General features: G+C 41.0%; 1 protein-coding gene across 1 annotated transcript in view; it reads left to right on the top strand.

The window, feature by feature from the left end:
• PLSCR1 (phospholipid scramblase 1) overlaps nt 1–16,067 on the top strand; it is an 80,175-nt gene that overhangs the window by 33,972 nt on the left and 30,136 nt on the right. Inside the window, exons 2-3 of the mRNA XM_073625895.1 lie at nt 6,551–6,583; nt 14,910–15,050. Of these exons, the coding sequence (XP_073481996.1) occupies nt 6,571–6,583; nt 14,910–15,050 (154 nt within the window). The 5' untranslated portion in view covers nt 6,551–6,570. The remainder of the gene's footprint in view (nt 1–6,550; nt 6,584–14,909; nt 15,051–16,067) is intronic.

Raw genomic sequence — 16,067 nt, 5'->3', positions numbered from 1 at the left:
GGCATGGCCATAGCCTACCTGAACAAACAGGGAGGCACAAGAAGCAGGGCCCTTCACTTACTGTCAGTAGAGATTCTGGAGTGGGGCGGAGAACCACTTACTATCTCTATCCACAGTCCATCTAAAAGGCACATTGAACGAAGTAGCATATTATCTGAGCCGACAAAAAGTTCAGGAATCAGAGTGGAGTCTGAACAGGAAGGTGTTTGCATTAATCACCAGTGTTTGGGGCCTTCCGCAGGTAGATCTGTTTGCTTCAAAATAAAACACGCAGCTCCCGAATTTTTTCTCCCTTCAGAGAGACATTTACTCTCAGGGGATAGATGCTCTGGCACATCCGTGGGATTTTCACCTAGGGTATGCTTTTCCTCCATTCCGATTAATCCCTCTAGTGTTGAGGAAAAATACTGAAAGAGAGAATCAATCCTTTTGATTACTCCATATTGGCCAAAGAGAGCTTGGTTTTCCACGATTCTGCAGTTGGCAATCAAACCATGTTGGCATCTCCCGCTCAGTCAGGATCTGTTGATTCAGGGGCCAGTGCTTCATCCAGAGGTAGGCAGGTTAAAGCTCACTGCCTGGTATCTGAGGAGCAATTAATGAGAAGCAAAGGCTTTTCAGAACGTTTAACTGCTACGTTGCTTTCCAGTAGGAAAAAGGTAACCAGGGATATTTACACCAAAGTATGGAAAGTCTGTTTCTTTCTGTCATTCAGAACATAGGGGGGTTAAAGACCTAGTTTCAGTGCTGGAATTTTTGCAAAAAGGTGCAGACAAGAATCTGGCAGTCAGCACTCTTAAGGTGCAGGTGGCTGCCTTGGGAGTTTATCTGGAGAGATCCTTATCTTCAGAAACTCTGATCATGAGAATTTTTCAAAGCACTTTCCAGGTCGAGACCGGTACCGGTGAAGCATTTCCCAAATTGGGATCTCTCAGTGGTTCTGCAGGCTCTGGCAAAAGAACCATTTGAGCCTTTACAGGCCATATCCCTAAAGAATTTAACTTTGAAGATTTTTTTTCTGGTCGCAATTACTTCAGCAAGAAGGATTAGTGAACTGCACGCCCTATCAGTAAAAGAGCCTTTTTTGTCAGTTTTTCCTGATAGTTGTCCTTAAAGTAGATCCGGGGTTTTTGCCAAAAGTGGCAAGCTTTAGTAACAGGTCTCAGGAGATTACTCTACCAACCTTTTCTGCTAACCCTTCGGGTGCAAAGGAAGAGCAGTTTCACAATTTAGACGTAAGACGTATCCTATTACAGTATTTGAAAGTAACAGGAGGGTTTAGAGTTTCAGATTCATTATTTGTTCTTTTTTCTGGAAACAAGAAAGGCCAACAAGCATCATTGGCTAGATGGCTTAAGACAGCTATTTCTGTAGCCTATTCTCAAATGGGTTTATCTTCCCTGCTGGGAATTAGGGCTCATTCAACAAGAGCCCAGGCCACTACATGGGCAGAAAGAGCTGGTGCCACCCCAGATCAGATTTGTAAGGCGGCTACGTGGTCAAGCTACTTAACGTTTGTCCGTCATTACAGACTGGATCTCCTATCAGCAGGTGATCAGGCTTTTGTCAGAAAGGTTCTGCAGGCTGTGGTCCCTCCCTAGGGGGGTAAGTCTCTATTATCCTCTCAAGTGCTGTCCTGAAAGACGATAAGGGAAAATTCAAGTTAGACTTACCGGTAACTTGTTTTCCTTGAGTCTTTCAGGACAGCAGCATCCCGCCCTATTGTTTTCTTTTTTATATATATATATATATATATATATATATATATATATATATATATATATATATATATATATATATATATATATATATATATATATATATAAATATATATATATATATTATATATTATATATATATATATACTGTGACTAATCATCATATCTCGATTATGTGTTCCAGTTTGGGGCCGGAGGTTCTCTACTACTACTGACAATGTGTGGAAAGGAGCCTCCTTTTAAAGTTTGGTGGAAGAGGTGTTTCCTGTTGGCAAGGGGAGGAGTCACTCTCTCGTGCTGTCCTGAAAGACTCAAGGAAAACAAGTTACCGGTAAGTCTAACTTGAATTTTTATCTTATTCAACTTAACAAAACTTTCTTTTTTCATGCGCCAGTGCTGAAGGTGATTGTTGCTTCTGGCAATTGGGCTGTTCAGCTAAATTTGCAGTTGTTGTGGCACTGCTATGGATCGGGGGGGGGGGCGTGCGCGTTCATGTAAAATTTCTTCAAACTTATCATATTGAGGGAGTGTGTCCCTCTTCACTTGTATGCGACCATTTCTCTGGTATACCTTCCTCTGTGCTACACTTCAAAACTTCACCAGATTCTCCCATTACCTCCATTTGTATCCTTTCCCATGCACGCTGCTTTTTCTCCGCATTAAAATGCTCTTTTATATCGAGGATATAGAACTGTTGCAATGCAGCACAGAGGGTTGGACTCTGTCTTGAAACTGGTTAACAGCCTCCAGTAGTGGTTTTAGCCGTTTTTACGCCATGATCTGTTTCTACCTCCTTTTTCCTAGCAGACTCTTCAGTGTAGCAATTCAAGGTAATAACTTCAGCAATGGAAGCATTAGCTGAGCTTATTTCATTTAACTGTTCAAATGGAGATGCTTGAAAATAGTTCCTCTAACATCCACTCAGTGTTGCCGGCAGCTCGTAATCTGCAATGTACGCAGCTAAAAGGTTTTTGTTCGAAAAGACTTGGCAGAATATAGTAGGTGCTGCTCCAACGAGTGGTTGCATCTTGCTGCAGTCGTTTCAGTGGCATTCCAAACTGTATCTGCAAGGCTTGTAATCTGGAATAAGCGGAGAATGCTTAACCACCTCATGCCGCCAGGTGGCGCAGCTCTCGTTCTGGGCGGGCATCACCGCTACACCAATCAAGGACCTCTGACCGAGGCTCTTTACATCGTGATGAACCGTAATTTGACACGGCTGATCACGTGGTAAACGGGAAGAGCCGTTGATTGGCTTTTCCTCACTCGCGTCTGACAGACGCGAGTAGGGGAGAGCCAATCGGCTGCTCCTCTCACGGGGGGGGGGGGTTGGGTCTGTGCTGATCATCAGCGCAGCTCCCCTCAGATGCCTGCCCAGGACCACCAGGGATTAGCATCACCCTGGACCACCAGGTATGCCACCCTAGACCATCAGGGAAATGCCTTTCAGTGCCACCTATCAGTACCCGTCAATGCTCATTGGTGCCACCTATCGGTGAAGGAACTTATTTACAAAATTTTATAACAAACTTTTTTTTTTTTTTTTTTTTTTTTTTTTTTGATACTATATATGATATGGTGCGCTGACTCAGCAAGCCCTCATTCACAGCCAACTGTAGCGTGTGTGCCATACACGGTATGCTTTTAAAGCGGTGTTCCGCACAAAAAAAATTAAAAGCCAGCAGCTACACATACTGCAGCTGCTGGCTTTTAACAATGGGACACTTGCCTGTCCTGGAGTCCCGCAATGTCTGCACTGCAGCTGATGTTTCCATCAGCTGTTGGGTGTCGCCACCACCATTGCGGGTAAGGGAACCTGGCAGTGTAGCCTTACGGCTTCACACCGGGATCCCTACTGTGCATGCGCAAGGTCCCGCTCCTCTCCCCTACTGGCCCAGCGACAGGGAGGATGAAGCCCCGTGGTCATGTCATGGGCCGCAGCCTGGACTCCTGTGCGAACAGGATACCTGTCAGATGGGTGTCCTGTCGTCCCCCCCCCCTCCAGTGCCACAATTGGCACCTTTCCGGGGAGAGGAGACAAATAAGCGGAAGTTCTACTTTTGGGTGGAACTCCACTTTAAGTTCACGGTCTTCCATAGCCTTTGCCATGTTCCATGCATTATCTCGGACAATCGGTGCACTTTAGACTTCTCAATGTGTCAAGCATGGTTTTTAAGGCATCAGATATTGCTGCTGCAGTATGTGATCCAGCAAACTTGCGTGTGTTAAGTAGGATGTTTTGGCATCTATGCTGTCAGACTAAGCATGCTAGTTGGACTGACATCTGAACTCCAAATGTCGGTAGTAAAACTGATTGCTGTCATGAGCTCATGAACGTGTTTTGTAACAATTCAGTTAGACTGGTATCTGCAAAGTAGTGTCTGCTTGGTAGTGAGTAACGCGGCTAAATGTTGCATGAGCCTACGGAATCCAATGTCCTTCACAACAGAGAATGGCTGGTCATCTAATGCAAAAAATTCCATAATTCTCTCTAATGCAAATGAGCTTTGGAACTGTCACCTTGAGATAGAGAGAATATATATATATAATAATTTTTTTTTTTTTTTCAGTTGATGTATTAAACCTGTTTTGAAATGCCTTGGCACTGTACCTCCTCTTGAAATTTCTGCTGAGCCAAGACTGCGGATTGCAAATTTGGGGTCTATCGGAAACTTTTAAATCTTTCCACATTGCAGACATGGTCACCCTTCGCTGGTAGCGCAGAAGAATGGCATAGAATGATCTATAGTGAAATCTGAGGGGGGAAGGGACTAAATCCATTTTTGTTACTAAACCCCAGGCAGCTATAAAAAGCCTAACCAATCTTAACAGTGCAGCTCTTGCCATACAAGGTAGTTATGTCGGCACTGCAGTACATGTTGTACCAAAGTGTGTGTATGTATTCTCTCATGCTGTAAATTACCACTAGCATTTTTGTAAAAAAAATCATGTCGGTGTAGTAATAACATACTGAACGCTGCTATCTCTTGTAGTTGTGGTCACAGCCTTCTAAAAGGGACGTGTGCTCCCAAGTCCCAACTGCGTCTCAAGCACAATGAACATGCTGTCGACTTAAGCATCTTAACCACGAACGTGCCATAACATGCGAGTGATGTCACTCGGTGGAGCATCCACCACTACTGCGCATGCACATATATTTTTAAATGTGTTCAATAGTATGTATTACCCAGTAAGCCATGATAACACCACCAGTTGGGCATCCCTGTTAGAGGCAGGAAATTAAGCACAGACCTTGAAGTGTAGGCACTTTTCAATAAATCCACTGCAGTGATGAGGCTTTGTAGCTGCCCTAATCTCAACAATGCAGTTTCTTGTGCTGAAGTTTCGGTGTCAGGCTTCTGGCCTCAAATATGGCAGTTGCCCTAAATTCCCCGAAACAGTGTACCCTACATTAAAGATTAGGACACTTATTTTAAATCTTTGCCTAAGGGTGCATGTGTACTGTTGCAGTTTTGTCAATGTTTGTTGCAATAAGGAAGCCTATTTGATTTGAATGGACTGCCGAGGCACCAGAAACTGGACCTCCAATGTACAGTAATGTCAGGGAGAGTCATTAGTGTTACTAAACCCAGGGCCCTGCATTCACTAAATCTAGTCTCCCACAGTACACAGAACATGGAAACACAATTTAACTGTATACTGCTAAATATATTTTCTCATCAGCAGTCTTGTGACTTCTATGGGTGTCTGGTTAACGCTTTTAGAAAGTGTTTTGATGGTCCCCTGATTGTCCTATGAGGCTGCAGAACCCCTGACCCTCTGCCTGGACAGTGCTGATTGGCCCTGTGCCGATCACATGCACTCTCCCCAAGAAAAAAACTCTAGTAATACACACCAAACTGAGCATGTGCAGAGTGCCCCCAAGGCTCTGTACTATCAAGAAATGGATTGATGACTGGAAGATGGGATCACAGTGAGTATATAACCAGCATGCTTTACTGCATATGCAGACTGCTTTTACAGGCAAAACAACTCCTGTTGAATTTTTGCCAGTGTGCACGGAAGCTAAATGCAATTTATGGCTTTTTTTTTTTTTTTTTTTTTGTCTAATTTCATCCGTGCATAATTTGAAGATTCCAGAGCTGACTATTCTAATTATGCCCAAATCCATGACTCTAGTCTCCTTTAAAGAAGTTGTAACCCCCCCCATTAAAGCCCTGTAAAACCAAGGCATAATGAGCTAGTATGCATACTAGCTCATTATTAAATACTTGCTGTAGAACGGAGACCTGCAGCGGCGCCTGCACACTGCTAAGGCGGCTGACCTCTTCCCTGGTGTTTCTTGGTTCGTGTGCTCCAGGCCTGTGATTGGCCGGAAGCCGCGACGACTTAATCACTCCCGCAACTGCACACGGTAACGGCACAGGGTCCTAAAGAAACGGCACATGCGGTCGTTTCATCAGAGCGCAGGCGCCAATGACTTAATTGGCGGTGTGTACCGTAAATATCTCAAGCGGCGTATGTTTAGGAGATATTTATAGTACCTATAGGCAAGCCTTATTATAGTAGGATAAAAAATGATCGGCGCAACATAATAGAATAAATGCATGTTACCTGTGAACAAATGAAAAAAAATCTATGTAAAATATAATCCTGTGCAAATTTATACAATGAAGTACACTTCATTGCATAAACTTGCACAGGATTATATTTTACATAGGAGATTTTTTTTCATTTGTTCACAGGTAACATGCATTTATTTATTCTATTAAGTTGCGCTTTTTTTTTTTTTTTTTTTTTTTTTTTTTTTTTTTGTCTTACTGTATTAGCATGTTTTTGTGATATAGATTTATTTATTTTTTTTTAAATAGGTTTGGCTGTTTCTGACGTCATGGAGATGAAAGGTAAGCTATTCCAACAGTTTACTTTGAAATCCTAACCCGGGATAATCTCCCATTTCCCTTTAGCCACACCACTTCAGTTGGTATGGCACAACTATAGTTTTGTGGTGTGCATTGTCAACTGAACCAGTTTCAGGGTCCTGCCCCTGATTCTTAGCGCTAATAACCTTATAGAAACTGTGTAGTTTTTAAACTCCCCTCCCTAAGCATTCAGATGCCAATCTGCATCTCACTGAAATTTTACTTGGTTACCAGAATGCCGAAGTTTTTCTCAAATCAATAAATGCATGCATTAAGGTGTGCATAACCCATCTTGATGCACGTTTTAGACTCCTTTCAGACTGAGGTGCTATAGCGCCAAAAATGGCACCTGTAAAGCACCTCTCCTTTAACTCCAATGTGAAAGCCCAAGCTCAAACTTTTTACAAAAAAAACTACATGGGGACCCGGAAATGACGACTTCCCTTCGGTTCAACAACTAGAAGGGTGGACATGTGTCCGCCTTCTACCCAGCGGCACTCACTGTGCTGGTCCCTGCAGATGAGCAGGCAGAGCCTGGGATATACAGTGGCTTGCGAAAGTATTCGGCCCCCTTGAACTTTTCAACCTTTTGCCACATTTCAGGCTTCAAACATAAAGATATAAAATTTTAATTTTTTGTGAAGAATCACCAACAAGTGGGACACAATTGTGAAGTGGAACGAAATCTATTGGATATTTTAAACTTTTTTAGCAATTAAAAAACTGAAAAGTGGTGCGTGCAAAATTATTCGGCCCCTTTACTTTCAGTGCAGCAAACTCACTCTAGAAGTTCAGCGAGGATCTCTGAATGATCCAATGTTATCCTAAATGACTGATGGTGATAAATAGAATCCACCTGTGTGTAATCAAGTCTCTGTATAAATGCACCTGCTCTGTGATAGTCTCAGGGTTCTGTTGAAAGCGCAGAGAGCATCATGAAGACCAAGGAACACACCAGGCAGGTCCGTAATACTGTTGTGGAGAAGTTTAAAGCTGGATTTGGATACAAAGATTTCCCAAGCTTTAAACATCCCAAGGAGCACTGTGCAAGTGATCATTTTGAAATGGAAGGAGTATCAGACCACTGCAAATCTACCAAGACCTGGCTGTCCCTATAAACTTTCAGCTCAGACAAGGAGAAGACTGATCAGAGATGCAGCCAAGAGGCCCATGATCACTCTGGATGAACTGCAGAGAACTACAGCTGAGGTGGGAGAGTCTGTCCATAGGACAACAATCAGTCATACACTGCACAAATCTGGCCTTAATGGAAGAGTGGCAAGAAAGCCATTTTTCAAAGATATCCATAAAAAGTCTAAAGTTTGCCACAAGCCACCTGGGAGACACACCAAACATGTGGAAGAAGGTGCTCTGGTCCGATGAAACCAAAATCAAACTTTTTGGCCACAATGCAAAACGATATGTTTGGCGTAAAAGCAACACAGCTCATCACACTCAACACACCATCCCCACTGTCAAACGTGGTGGCAGCATCATGGTTTGGGCCTGCTTTTCTTCAGCAGGGACAGGGAAGATGATTAAAATTGAGGGGAAGATGGATGCAGCCAAATACAGGACCATTCTGGATGAAAACCTGTTGGAGTCCGCAAAAGACCTGAAACTGGGACGGAGATTTATCTTCCAACAAGACAATGATCCCAAACATACAGCAAAATCTACAAAGGAATGGTTCACAAACGCATCCAGGTGTTAGAATGGCCAAGTCAAAGTCCAGACCTGGATCCAATCGAGAATCTGTGGAAAGAGCTGAAAACTGCTGTTCAAACGCTCTCCATCCAACCTCACTGAGCTTGAGCTGTTTTGCAAGGAAGAATGGGCAAGAATTTCAGTCTCTCCATGTGCAAAACTGATGGAGACATACCCCAAGCGACTTGCAGCTGTAATCGCAGCAAAAGGTGGCTCTACAAAGTATTAACGCAAGGGGGCCGAATAATTTTGCACGCCCCACTTTTCATTTTTTTATTAGTTAAAAAAGTTTCAAAAATCCAAAAGATTGCGTTCCACTTCACAATTGTGTCCCACTTGTTGGTGATTCTTCTCAAAAAATAAAAATTTTAGATCTTTATGTTTGAAACCTGAAATGTGGCAAAAGGTTGAAAAGTTCAAGGGGGCCGAATACTTTCGCAAGCCACTGTATAGTGGCGGCGTGCACGTTGTCTGAGAAGTTCTCGGGTGCCAGGACGAAACTTGTCGCCACGGAGACCTGGTGCCTGTCAAAAATCAGGGCTCAACAAAACCCAAAGTGTTTAAAAATGCAATTATCACACAGGTGTGTGTTGCCATGGGTTTGGGTGCTTTTCCGTTTTTTTGTTTTAATGGAAAACTCATAGCCATGAATTCAGTATTGGTATTTCATCTGAACTGGGTTGCCAACCACCAAGGGCTTTTACTGACAGCAAATGTTACAGATAAAGCAATATTTTTTTTTTCTGACTGCCTCAAATATTGCAGAAACTCATAATTAAAATTATACAAATTTTAAACCAACATCAAGGGTTTACAGTAAGTAAACTACTCCTCCTTTTTGATGGATGAAGTCAAACCATGACATTTTCCATAAAAAAGATATTTATTTAACAGGCAATTTGTTTACCTGATGAAGCTAAGGTATAACAGACCTGGTGAAATCATGTGATGCCAGCAGAGGCATGCCCCTTACCAGAGGCCTCTGACATAATCTAAATTCTTTAGAAGTCACCAACATGATGAGACAACTAGAAAGTCTTAAATTTACTAGAGACCAGTAAGCTGCTGAAAGACGCTGTTCAAAGAGGTGGCTAAACAAAGGATTTAAAAGGCAGAACAAATAAAGCTGCTGGGACTTGAGGGGGGGGCGTGGCTGGCCAGAGTGAGATGGCACCCGGGCGGTATGTCCAGAAGATGAAACAGCCTCCACAAGCCGTGCCGCCTCACTGACTTTCCCTAAGCCGCCCATGCAGCACTAAAAGATGGCGCTGGAGCGGCGCTCCGTGCCTCCTTCCAGACACCAGCTGCTCATGGGAACATGCTGATAACCTGGAGGAGATGGACAGCTTGGCACCAGACTTCCATTCCTCTCAGCTATCACCTGCTTATAGAGGTAAGCGAGCAGCACAATTGCCAGCACTCTCCCCTACTAAGGCTCCTCTGATATAAGAGTCAGCCCTGGGATGCCCCAGCAGAACACAGGCCCTGAGGGAAATGGCTTTGATTCTCTAGCTGCTCTCCCTGCCACTGACCAGCCAGCATCTAAGCATATTTTAAAGCTCATGCTACTCTGCCTACAAAAGGACCTTCGTAATGAGCTCTGGTCCTCCATCTCATTACACTCCAGATTTTACCAAGTAGAGAAACGCACAGATGACCTGGAAAATGTGATAGCTGAACACACCATGGCTTACAATGACATTGCGAATGCCTATGACCACCATACTGAAGAAATCTGTCTCCTGCAAGCTAAAGTAGCTGACTTGAAGGAATAACATCAAATTTGGGGGCATAACAGAAACCGTTAAGCCTCCGGACCTGGTCTCCTATCTTCAACTGCTTTTCCTCACACTCATTCTCACATTGTCACCTAGTTTTTTAGTCTTGTTAGTTTGTTCCGTGTTGTATTCATTCATTTTGTTTACACTAGATTACCTTTGGTTTGATATTGTCATATCTGACAATTTAGAAAGGGTAATCCCTATACACTTCCTTCTATTGGCTACCACGCAATATGTCTGTTACCATCATGTCCATTAACGCTAAAGGTCTAAATTCCCCATACAAAAGAACTTTGTTATGGAAGGAAGCCCTAGCTCATGCCTCTGACCTAATGCAGGAAACATGTTTCACCTTCTGCAAACCCCTCTCCTGCTCTGTTTCCACTTTTTCTTGGAATTCTAAAAAAAAAAAAAAAGCCTGGGCTATGATTACTGTACATTCCTCGGTTTCTTTTCACACTGAGGTAGACCCTGATGGCAGATACACAATCTTGAATGCCTCCATCAATCCAACTATGACCATTGTCAATATTTACACCACTAATGCCAATCAAAAGTGTGTCTCTAAATCCTTAATGGGGAACATTTTTTTTGAATTTTTCAGGCAAGGCTCCATAATGTGTCAATTTTTAACCAAATAGTAGATCAAACTCTACCTGTTAATGCTCCACTGCTCTCTCCTCCCCATTACACTTGCACACGCTCGGATAAATCTGTTTAACTGACAAGTATACCCTGAACTCGGTCCAGTAAACTATAAAATCAGATTTATGTGGTGTGACCACGCTCCAATTTCAATGAAATTGTATCCAGCTCCTCCACTCTTTTTTTTTTTTTTTTTTTTTAGGCCACCCTTCTGGAAAATGGCAAACTGCATACAGGAAAATACATTGAATGTATAGAAGGGAAATTTCTAAAATATGTTTTCTAGAAAATTACCACTTTTAGTAAATATGAAAAACTGATTACATTCTGTAGTAATTAAAAAAAAAAAAAATATATATATATATATATATATATATATGAACATCAGGTGGGTTACCCTCTTGTCTTGATAACTTTGTTAGATCAAAGCACCGTCAGGGTGGACTCCCAAACTTCCACCATAAATAATAGAAAAACTCATGGAACGATGCTTGATGCCAAAATAAGTGTCCTTTACTGAAAAGTTAATCCATAAAATATTGCAAAATACAAGCAAGCCACTGTACAGTTCCGAGCGCCACTCGCTCTTCGTCAGGCTTTTCAGGCTGTGTGTGAAAAGCAAAACCTCACTGTGTTCCTTTATCCACACCTGTGTCAATTAACTAATTACTTTATACAAAACACCTAGAAACATTCCAAAGTTTCACCTTACCAAATAAAAAACTTACTACCCTAAAACCATCCTAAATTCCCCAAAGGGGATAATTTACAGAACAGGTTCATCATCTTATATCCCAAGTAACATCATCATATCATTTATGAACCAATTATATTCTTTCATTTGATATGCTAAGTGTTTTGCAAATATTAATGAAGAATACATATATGTTATTATTCTTATATATGTCTCAGAGTTCTTTCATGGATTCCGGACGATGTTCCACTATCTAGCATTTCCAACGGAAGCCTTGTAGTCAATCTAAGGAAAATATAACATATTCAAAAATAGTAATATCTTCTATTCAATCTCACACTAAAAATTCTTTTTAAACATTCTTTTTAAACAAACAGAAACAAATCATAGTCCCTATTCATACCATCCGGGTGTAGGGACTGTAATTTGTTAATCCACCAAACTTCATGTTTTTTTAATTTCAAAATCCTATCACCCCCTCTTTTGTCTTGGGGAATTCCCTCTAGAACCATAAAACGTAAATCAGTGTCTTTGTGGCCCATTTCAGCGAAGTGACGCGATACAGGTAAACTTGATTGAGGCTGTCTAATCGTGCTACGATGTTGTGCAATACGGTCTTTAATTTTTTGGGTTGTTTCCCCCACGTACAGGAGATTACAGGGGCAAGTGAGAATATAAATCACGTACGAAGACTGACAGGTATAAAAATCGTTAATTATTATTTTCTTATTGGTCCTAGGGTGAGAGAAGTTATTCCCTTTAATGACTAAATTACATTGAATGCAATTGAGACAGGGGTAACAGCCTTTTCTTTTACTACCAAGGAAAGTCATCTTCCTCTCATCCTGTCTTTCTGATTTAAATTCGGATCGCACCAAGAGATCGCGCAAAGTTTTATTGCGCCGATATGCCTTCAATGGAGTTAATTGAAACTCCTCTATATGGGGATAAGATCGTTTCAATATCGTCCAATGTTTTCTCAATATATTAAAGATCCTATCACTATAGCTGTTAAACTGGAAGACAAATGGAATTCTAGGTTTATCGGCTGTGTATCTCTTCTTATTGGGAATGTCAGTAGGATTCAAAATTTTATTTAGTTCGTATCGGATTATCTCTTCTGGATAGCCCCGCTCCTTAAACCTGCAGCACATTTCATCTAATCTTTCATTTCTAACTGTGGTATCACTTACTATTCGCGTCACTCGAAGAAGCTGGCTTCTGATGATAGAACTAAAGACATGGGGGGGATGGTAGCTGTCATATCTCAATAACTGATTCCTATCTGTAGGTTTTGTATATATGTCAGTTTCGATCCGTCCCTGTTTTATGTATGCCCGTATATCTAGAAAGGGGACCGAATTTCCGCCAATATGAATTTTGAACTGGATATTTGGTGAAATATTGTTAATCATCTCATCAAACAATTTGAGTGATTCGATGTTGCCCCGCCATATGACAATGTCATCTATATAGCGCCACCAAGAGGCGCAATGCTCCAAAAAAAGTTCATTCACAAAAATATGTTTTTGCTCAAAAGCATGCATAAATGAACAAGCATATGGCGGGGCAACATTAGAACCCATGGCTACCCCCGTCAACTGCATATAGTACCGATCCTTAAAGAGAAAATAGTTATTATACAAAATCAATCTAAACATTTTCTCAAAAAAAAATAATCTGAGCTTCCGAATACTCGTGACAGTTCTTAATTAGGTTTAGCGCTGCTTCAATACCAGCCCCATGAGGGATCGAGGTGTATAGACTCGTTACATCCCAAGTAACCAGAATAGATTCATTAGGAATTGGTGGTAAGTCCCTAATTTTAGTCAGAAAGTCACCAGAGTCCTTGATGTAAGATGGAGTGGCCTTCACCAAGGGTGATAATACTTTATCCAATAACTTGGCCGTGGGTACAAAGATCGAATCACTCCCTGACACAATGGGACGTCCTGGTGGGGAGTGTTTGTCCTTATGAATTTTGGGGAGTATATATAGAACCGGAGTGCGAGTATGTGTTGGTAGTAGGAATTCACATAGGTCATGTGAGATTAGTCCTTCTTTTAAGGACTTTGCGCGATCTCTTGGTGCGATCCGAATTTAAATCAGAAAGACAGGATGAGAGGAAGATGACTTTCCTTGGTAGTAAAAGAAAAGGCTGTTACCCCTGTCTCAATTGCATTCAATGTAATTTAGTCATTAAAGGGAATAACTTCTCTCACCCTAGGACCAATAAGAAAATAATAATTAACGATTTTTATACCTGTCAGTCTTCGTACGTGATTTATATTCTCACTTGCCCCTGTAATCTCCTGTACGTGGGGGAAACAACCCAAAAAATTAAAGACCGTATTGCACAACATCGTAGCACGATTAGACATCCTCAATCAAGTTTACCTGTATCGCGTCACTTCGCTGAAATGGGCCACAAAGACACTGATTTACGTTTTATGGTTCTAGAGGGAATTCCCCAAGACAAAAGAGGGGGTGATAGGATTTTGAAATTAAAAAAACGTGAAGTTTGGTGGATTAACAAATTACAGTCCCTACACCCGGATGGTATGAATAGGGACTATGATTTGTTTCTGTTTGTTTAAAAAGAATGTTTAAAAAGAATTTTTAGTGTGAGATTGAATAGAAGATATTACTATTTTTGAATATGTTATATTTTCCTTAGATTGACTACAAGGCTTCCGTTGGAAATGCTAGATAGTGGAACATCGTCCGGAATCCATGAAAGAACTCTGAGACATATATAAGAATAATAACATATATGTATTCTTCATTAATATTTGCAAAACACTTAGCATATCAAATGAAAGAATATAATTGGTTCATAAATGATATGATGATGTTACTTGGGATATAAGATGATGAACCTGTTCTGTAAATTATCCCCTTTGGGGAATTTAGGATGGTTTTAGGGTAGTAAGTTTTTTATTTGGTAAGGTGAAACTTTGGAATGTTTCTAGGTGTTTTGTATAAAGTAATTAGTTAATTGACACAGGTGTGGATAAAGGAACACAGTGAGGTTTTGCTTTTCACACACAGCCTGAAAAGCCTGACGAAGAGCGAGTGGCGCTCGGAACTGTACAGTGGCTTGCTTGTATTTTGCAATATTTTATGGATTAACTTTTCAGTAAAGGACACTTATTTTGGCATCAAGCATCGTTCCATGAGTTTTTCTATTATTTATGGTGGAAGTTTGGGAGTCCACCCTGACGGTGCTTTGATCTAACAAAGTTATCAAGACAAGAGGGTAACCCACCTGATGTTCATTTATATATATATATATATATATATATATAATTTCACATTTGTTTTACTACCCTGAATATATTGGTATTTACTTTTGTTGCAATTAACTACTTTTTTTTTTTTTTTCCCCCCCAATGTAATTGAGTACATAGTCATAAAGGGGGTAAAAATTGTTAATGGTTTATGATTCTAAAACTTATTTTTTTCCTTATACCTGGTTTAGATGGAATCAATGCATATGATCCAAATTCAGGACAAAACTATCAGCCTGGAATGGGCCCAAATGCAGGATATCCTGTTCCACCGCAGGGATATTACCCTCCTCCAAATGGCTATCAACAGCCTCCCCCAGGTGGATACCAAGGTGGGTGTTGCTCTGTGACTCTATTTTGGGATAAAAAAAAAAAATCTAAAGGCATAGTAGCTAAGGGCCTGGGGGTTACTGCTTCATAATGCAGTGTGTCCAGGAAAATCTTGCAAGTATATTGGTGGGAGGAAATGAGTGTACAACATGGCTTAGCGGTTTCATTTACTGTGGTGTGTGTTTTGTGGTGTGTGGGGTTTTTTTTTTTTTTTTTTTTTTTTTTCTGACCCTCTGGCTAAATTTTTGGGAATGAACAAACCGCCATTCCTGTCTGGAGGGTTCCTCCTGGTGGTGGACATGTGACCTTCTCCCTTTTTACCAGGATGCCATGCTCACGCCTGAGAGGCTAGCAGCTAGGCCTGAACACATTTGTGGAGGGGAAAATGTCCTTAAACCTTGTATCTTTATTGTTTTTGAGGCCCACATAGTTGGACAAAATGATGGATTTAAAATGACTTTCTAACAGTTCACTCCCTTTTTTGTGTTTCAGGGTTATCTAGGGCTGCCCCAAACCTGACAGATTTCCTGGTTATCGAAAATAAGAACTGTTTATAGGCCACTTTTAGTCTCTCTCACTTACTTTTTTTTTTTTTTTTTTGGACAATATATGCAGAGAACTCAGCATCTACAATTCAGTTGCTTTATGCACCTTTAGGCCTCATGCATGATGGTTTTTACAGTTGTGTTTTTGTTTTGTTTTTTTTTTGTTTTTTTTCATAAGCTTTTGTGGGAGTATACCGCAAAAAATGCTGAAAAACCAATGCTACAGCTAATGCTACTGGCTTATTTATTACATCCGGTGTGCATGAGGCCCTAGTGTTTCCTAGTCGTGTAGTTTTAATCACAGTCAAGAATTACTGCCTAATGGCTTAAAGCATATTATCCTGTTTCCTTTGCCAAACTGAAGTAATTTCCTGTTCACTCTGTCCAGGCCTAGCATGCTTTTAAAATATTGTCTGGTGGTTCTTACTGGAATAACAAATCCTGCAACACTTTTTTTTTTTTTTTTTTTTTTTT

Source organism: Aquarana catesbeiana, linkage group LG04, assembly GCF_042186555.1.
Source record: "Aquarana catesbeiana isolate 2022-GZ linkage group LG04, ASM4218655v1, whole genome shotgun sequence".
In the NCBI taxonomy this organism is placed as follows: Eukaryota; Metazoa; Chordata; class Amphibia; order Anura; family Ranidae; genus Aquarana; species Aquarana catesbeiana.
The sequence above is the reverse complement of the archived record's forward strand: the minus strand, read 5'-3'. Positions and strand labels throughout refer to the sequence as shown.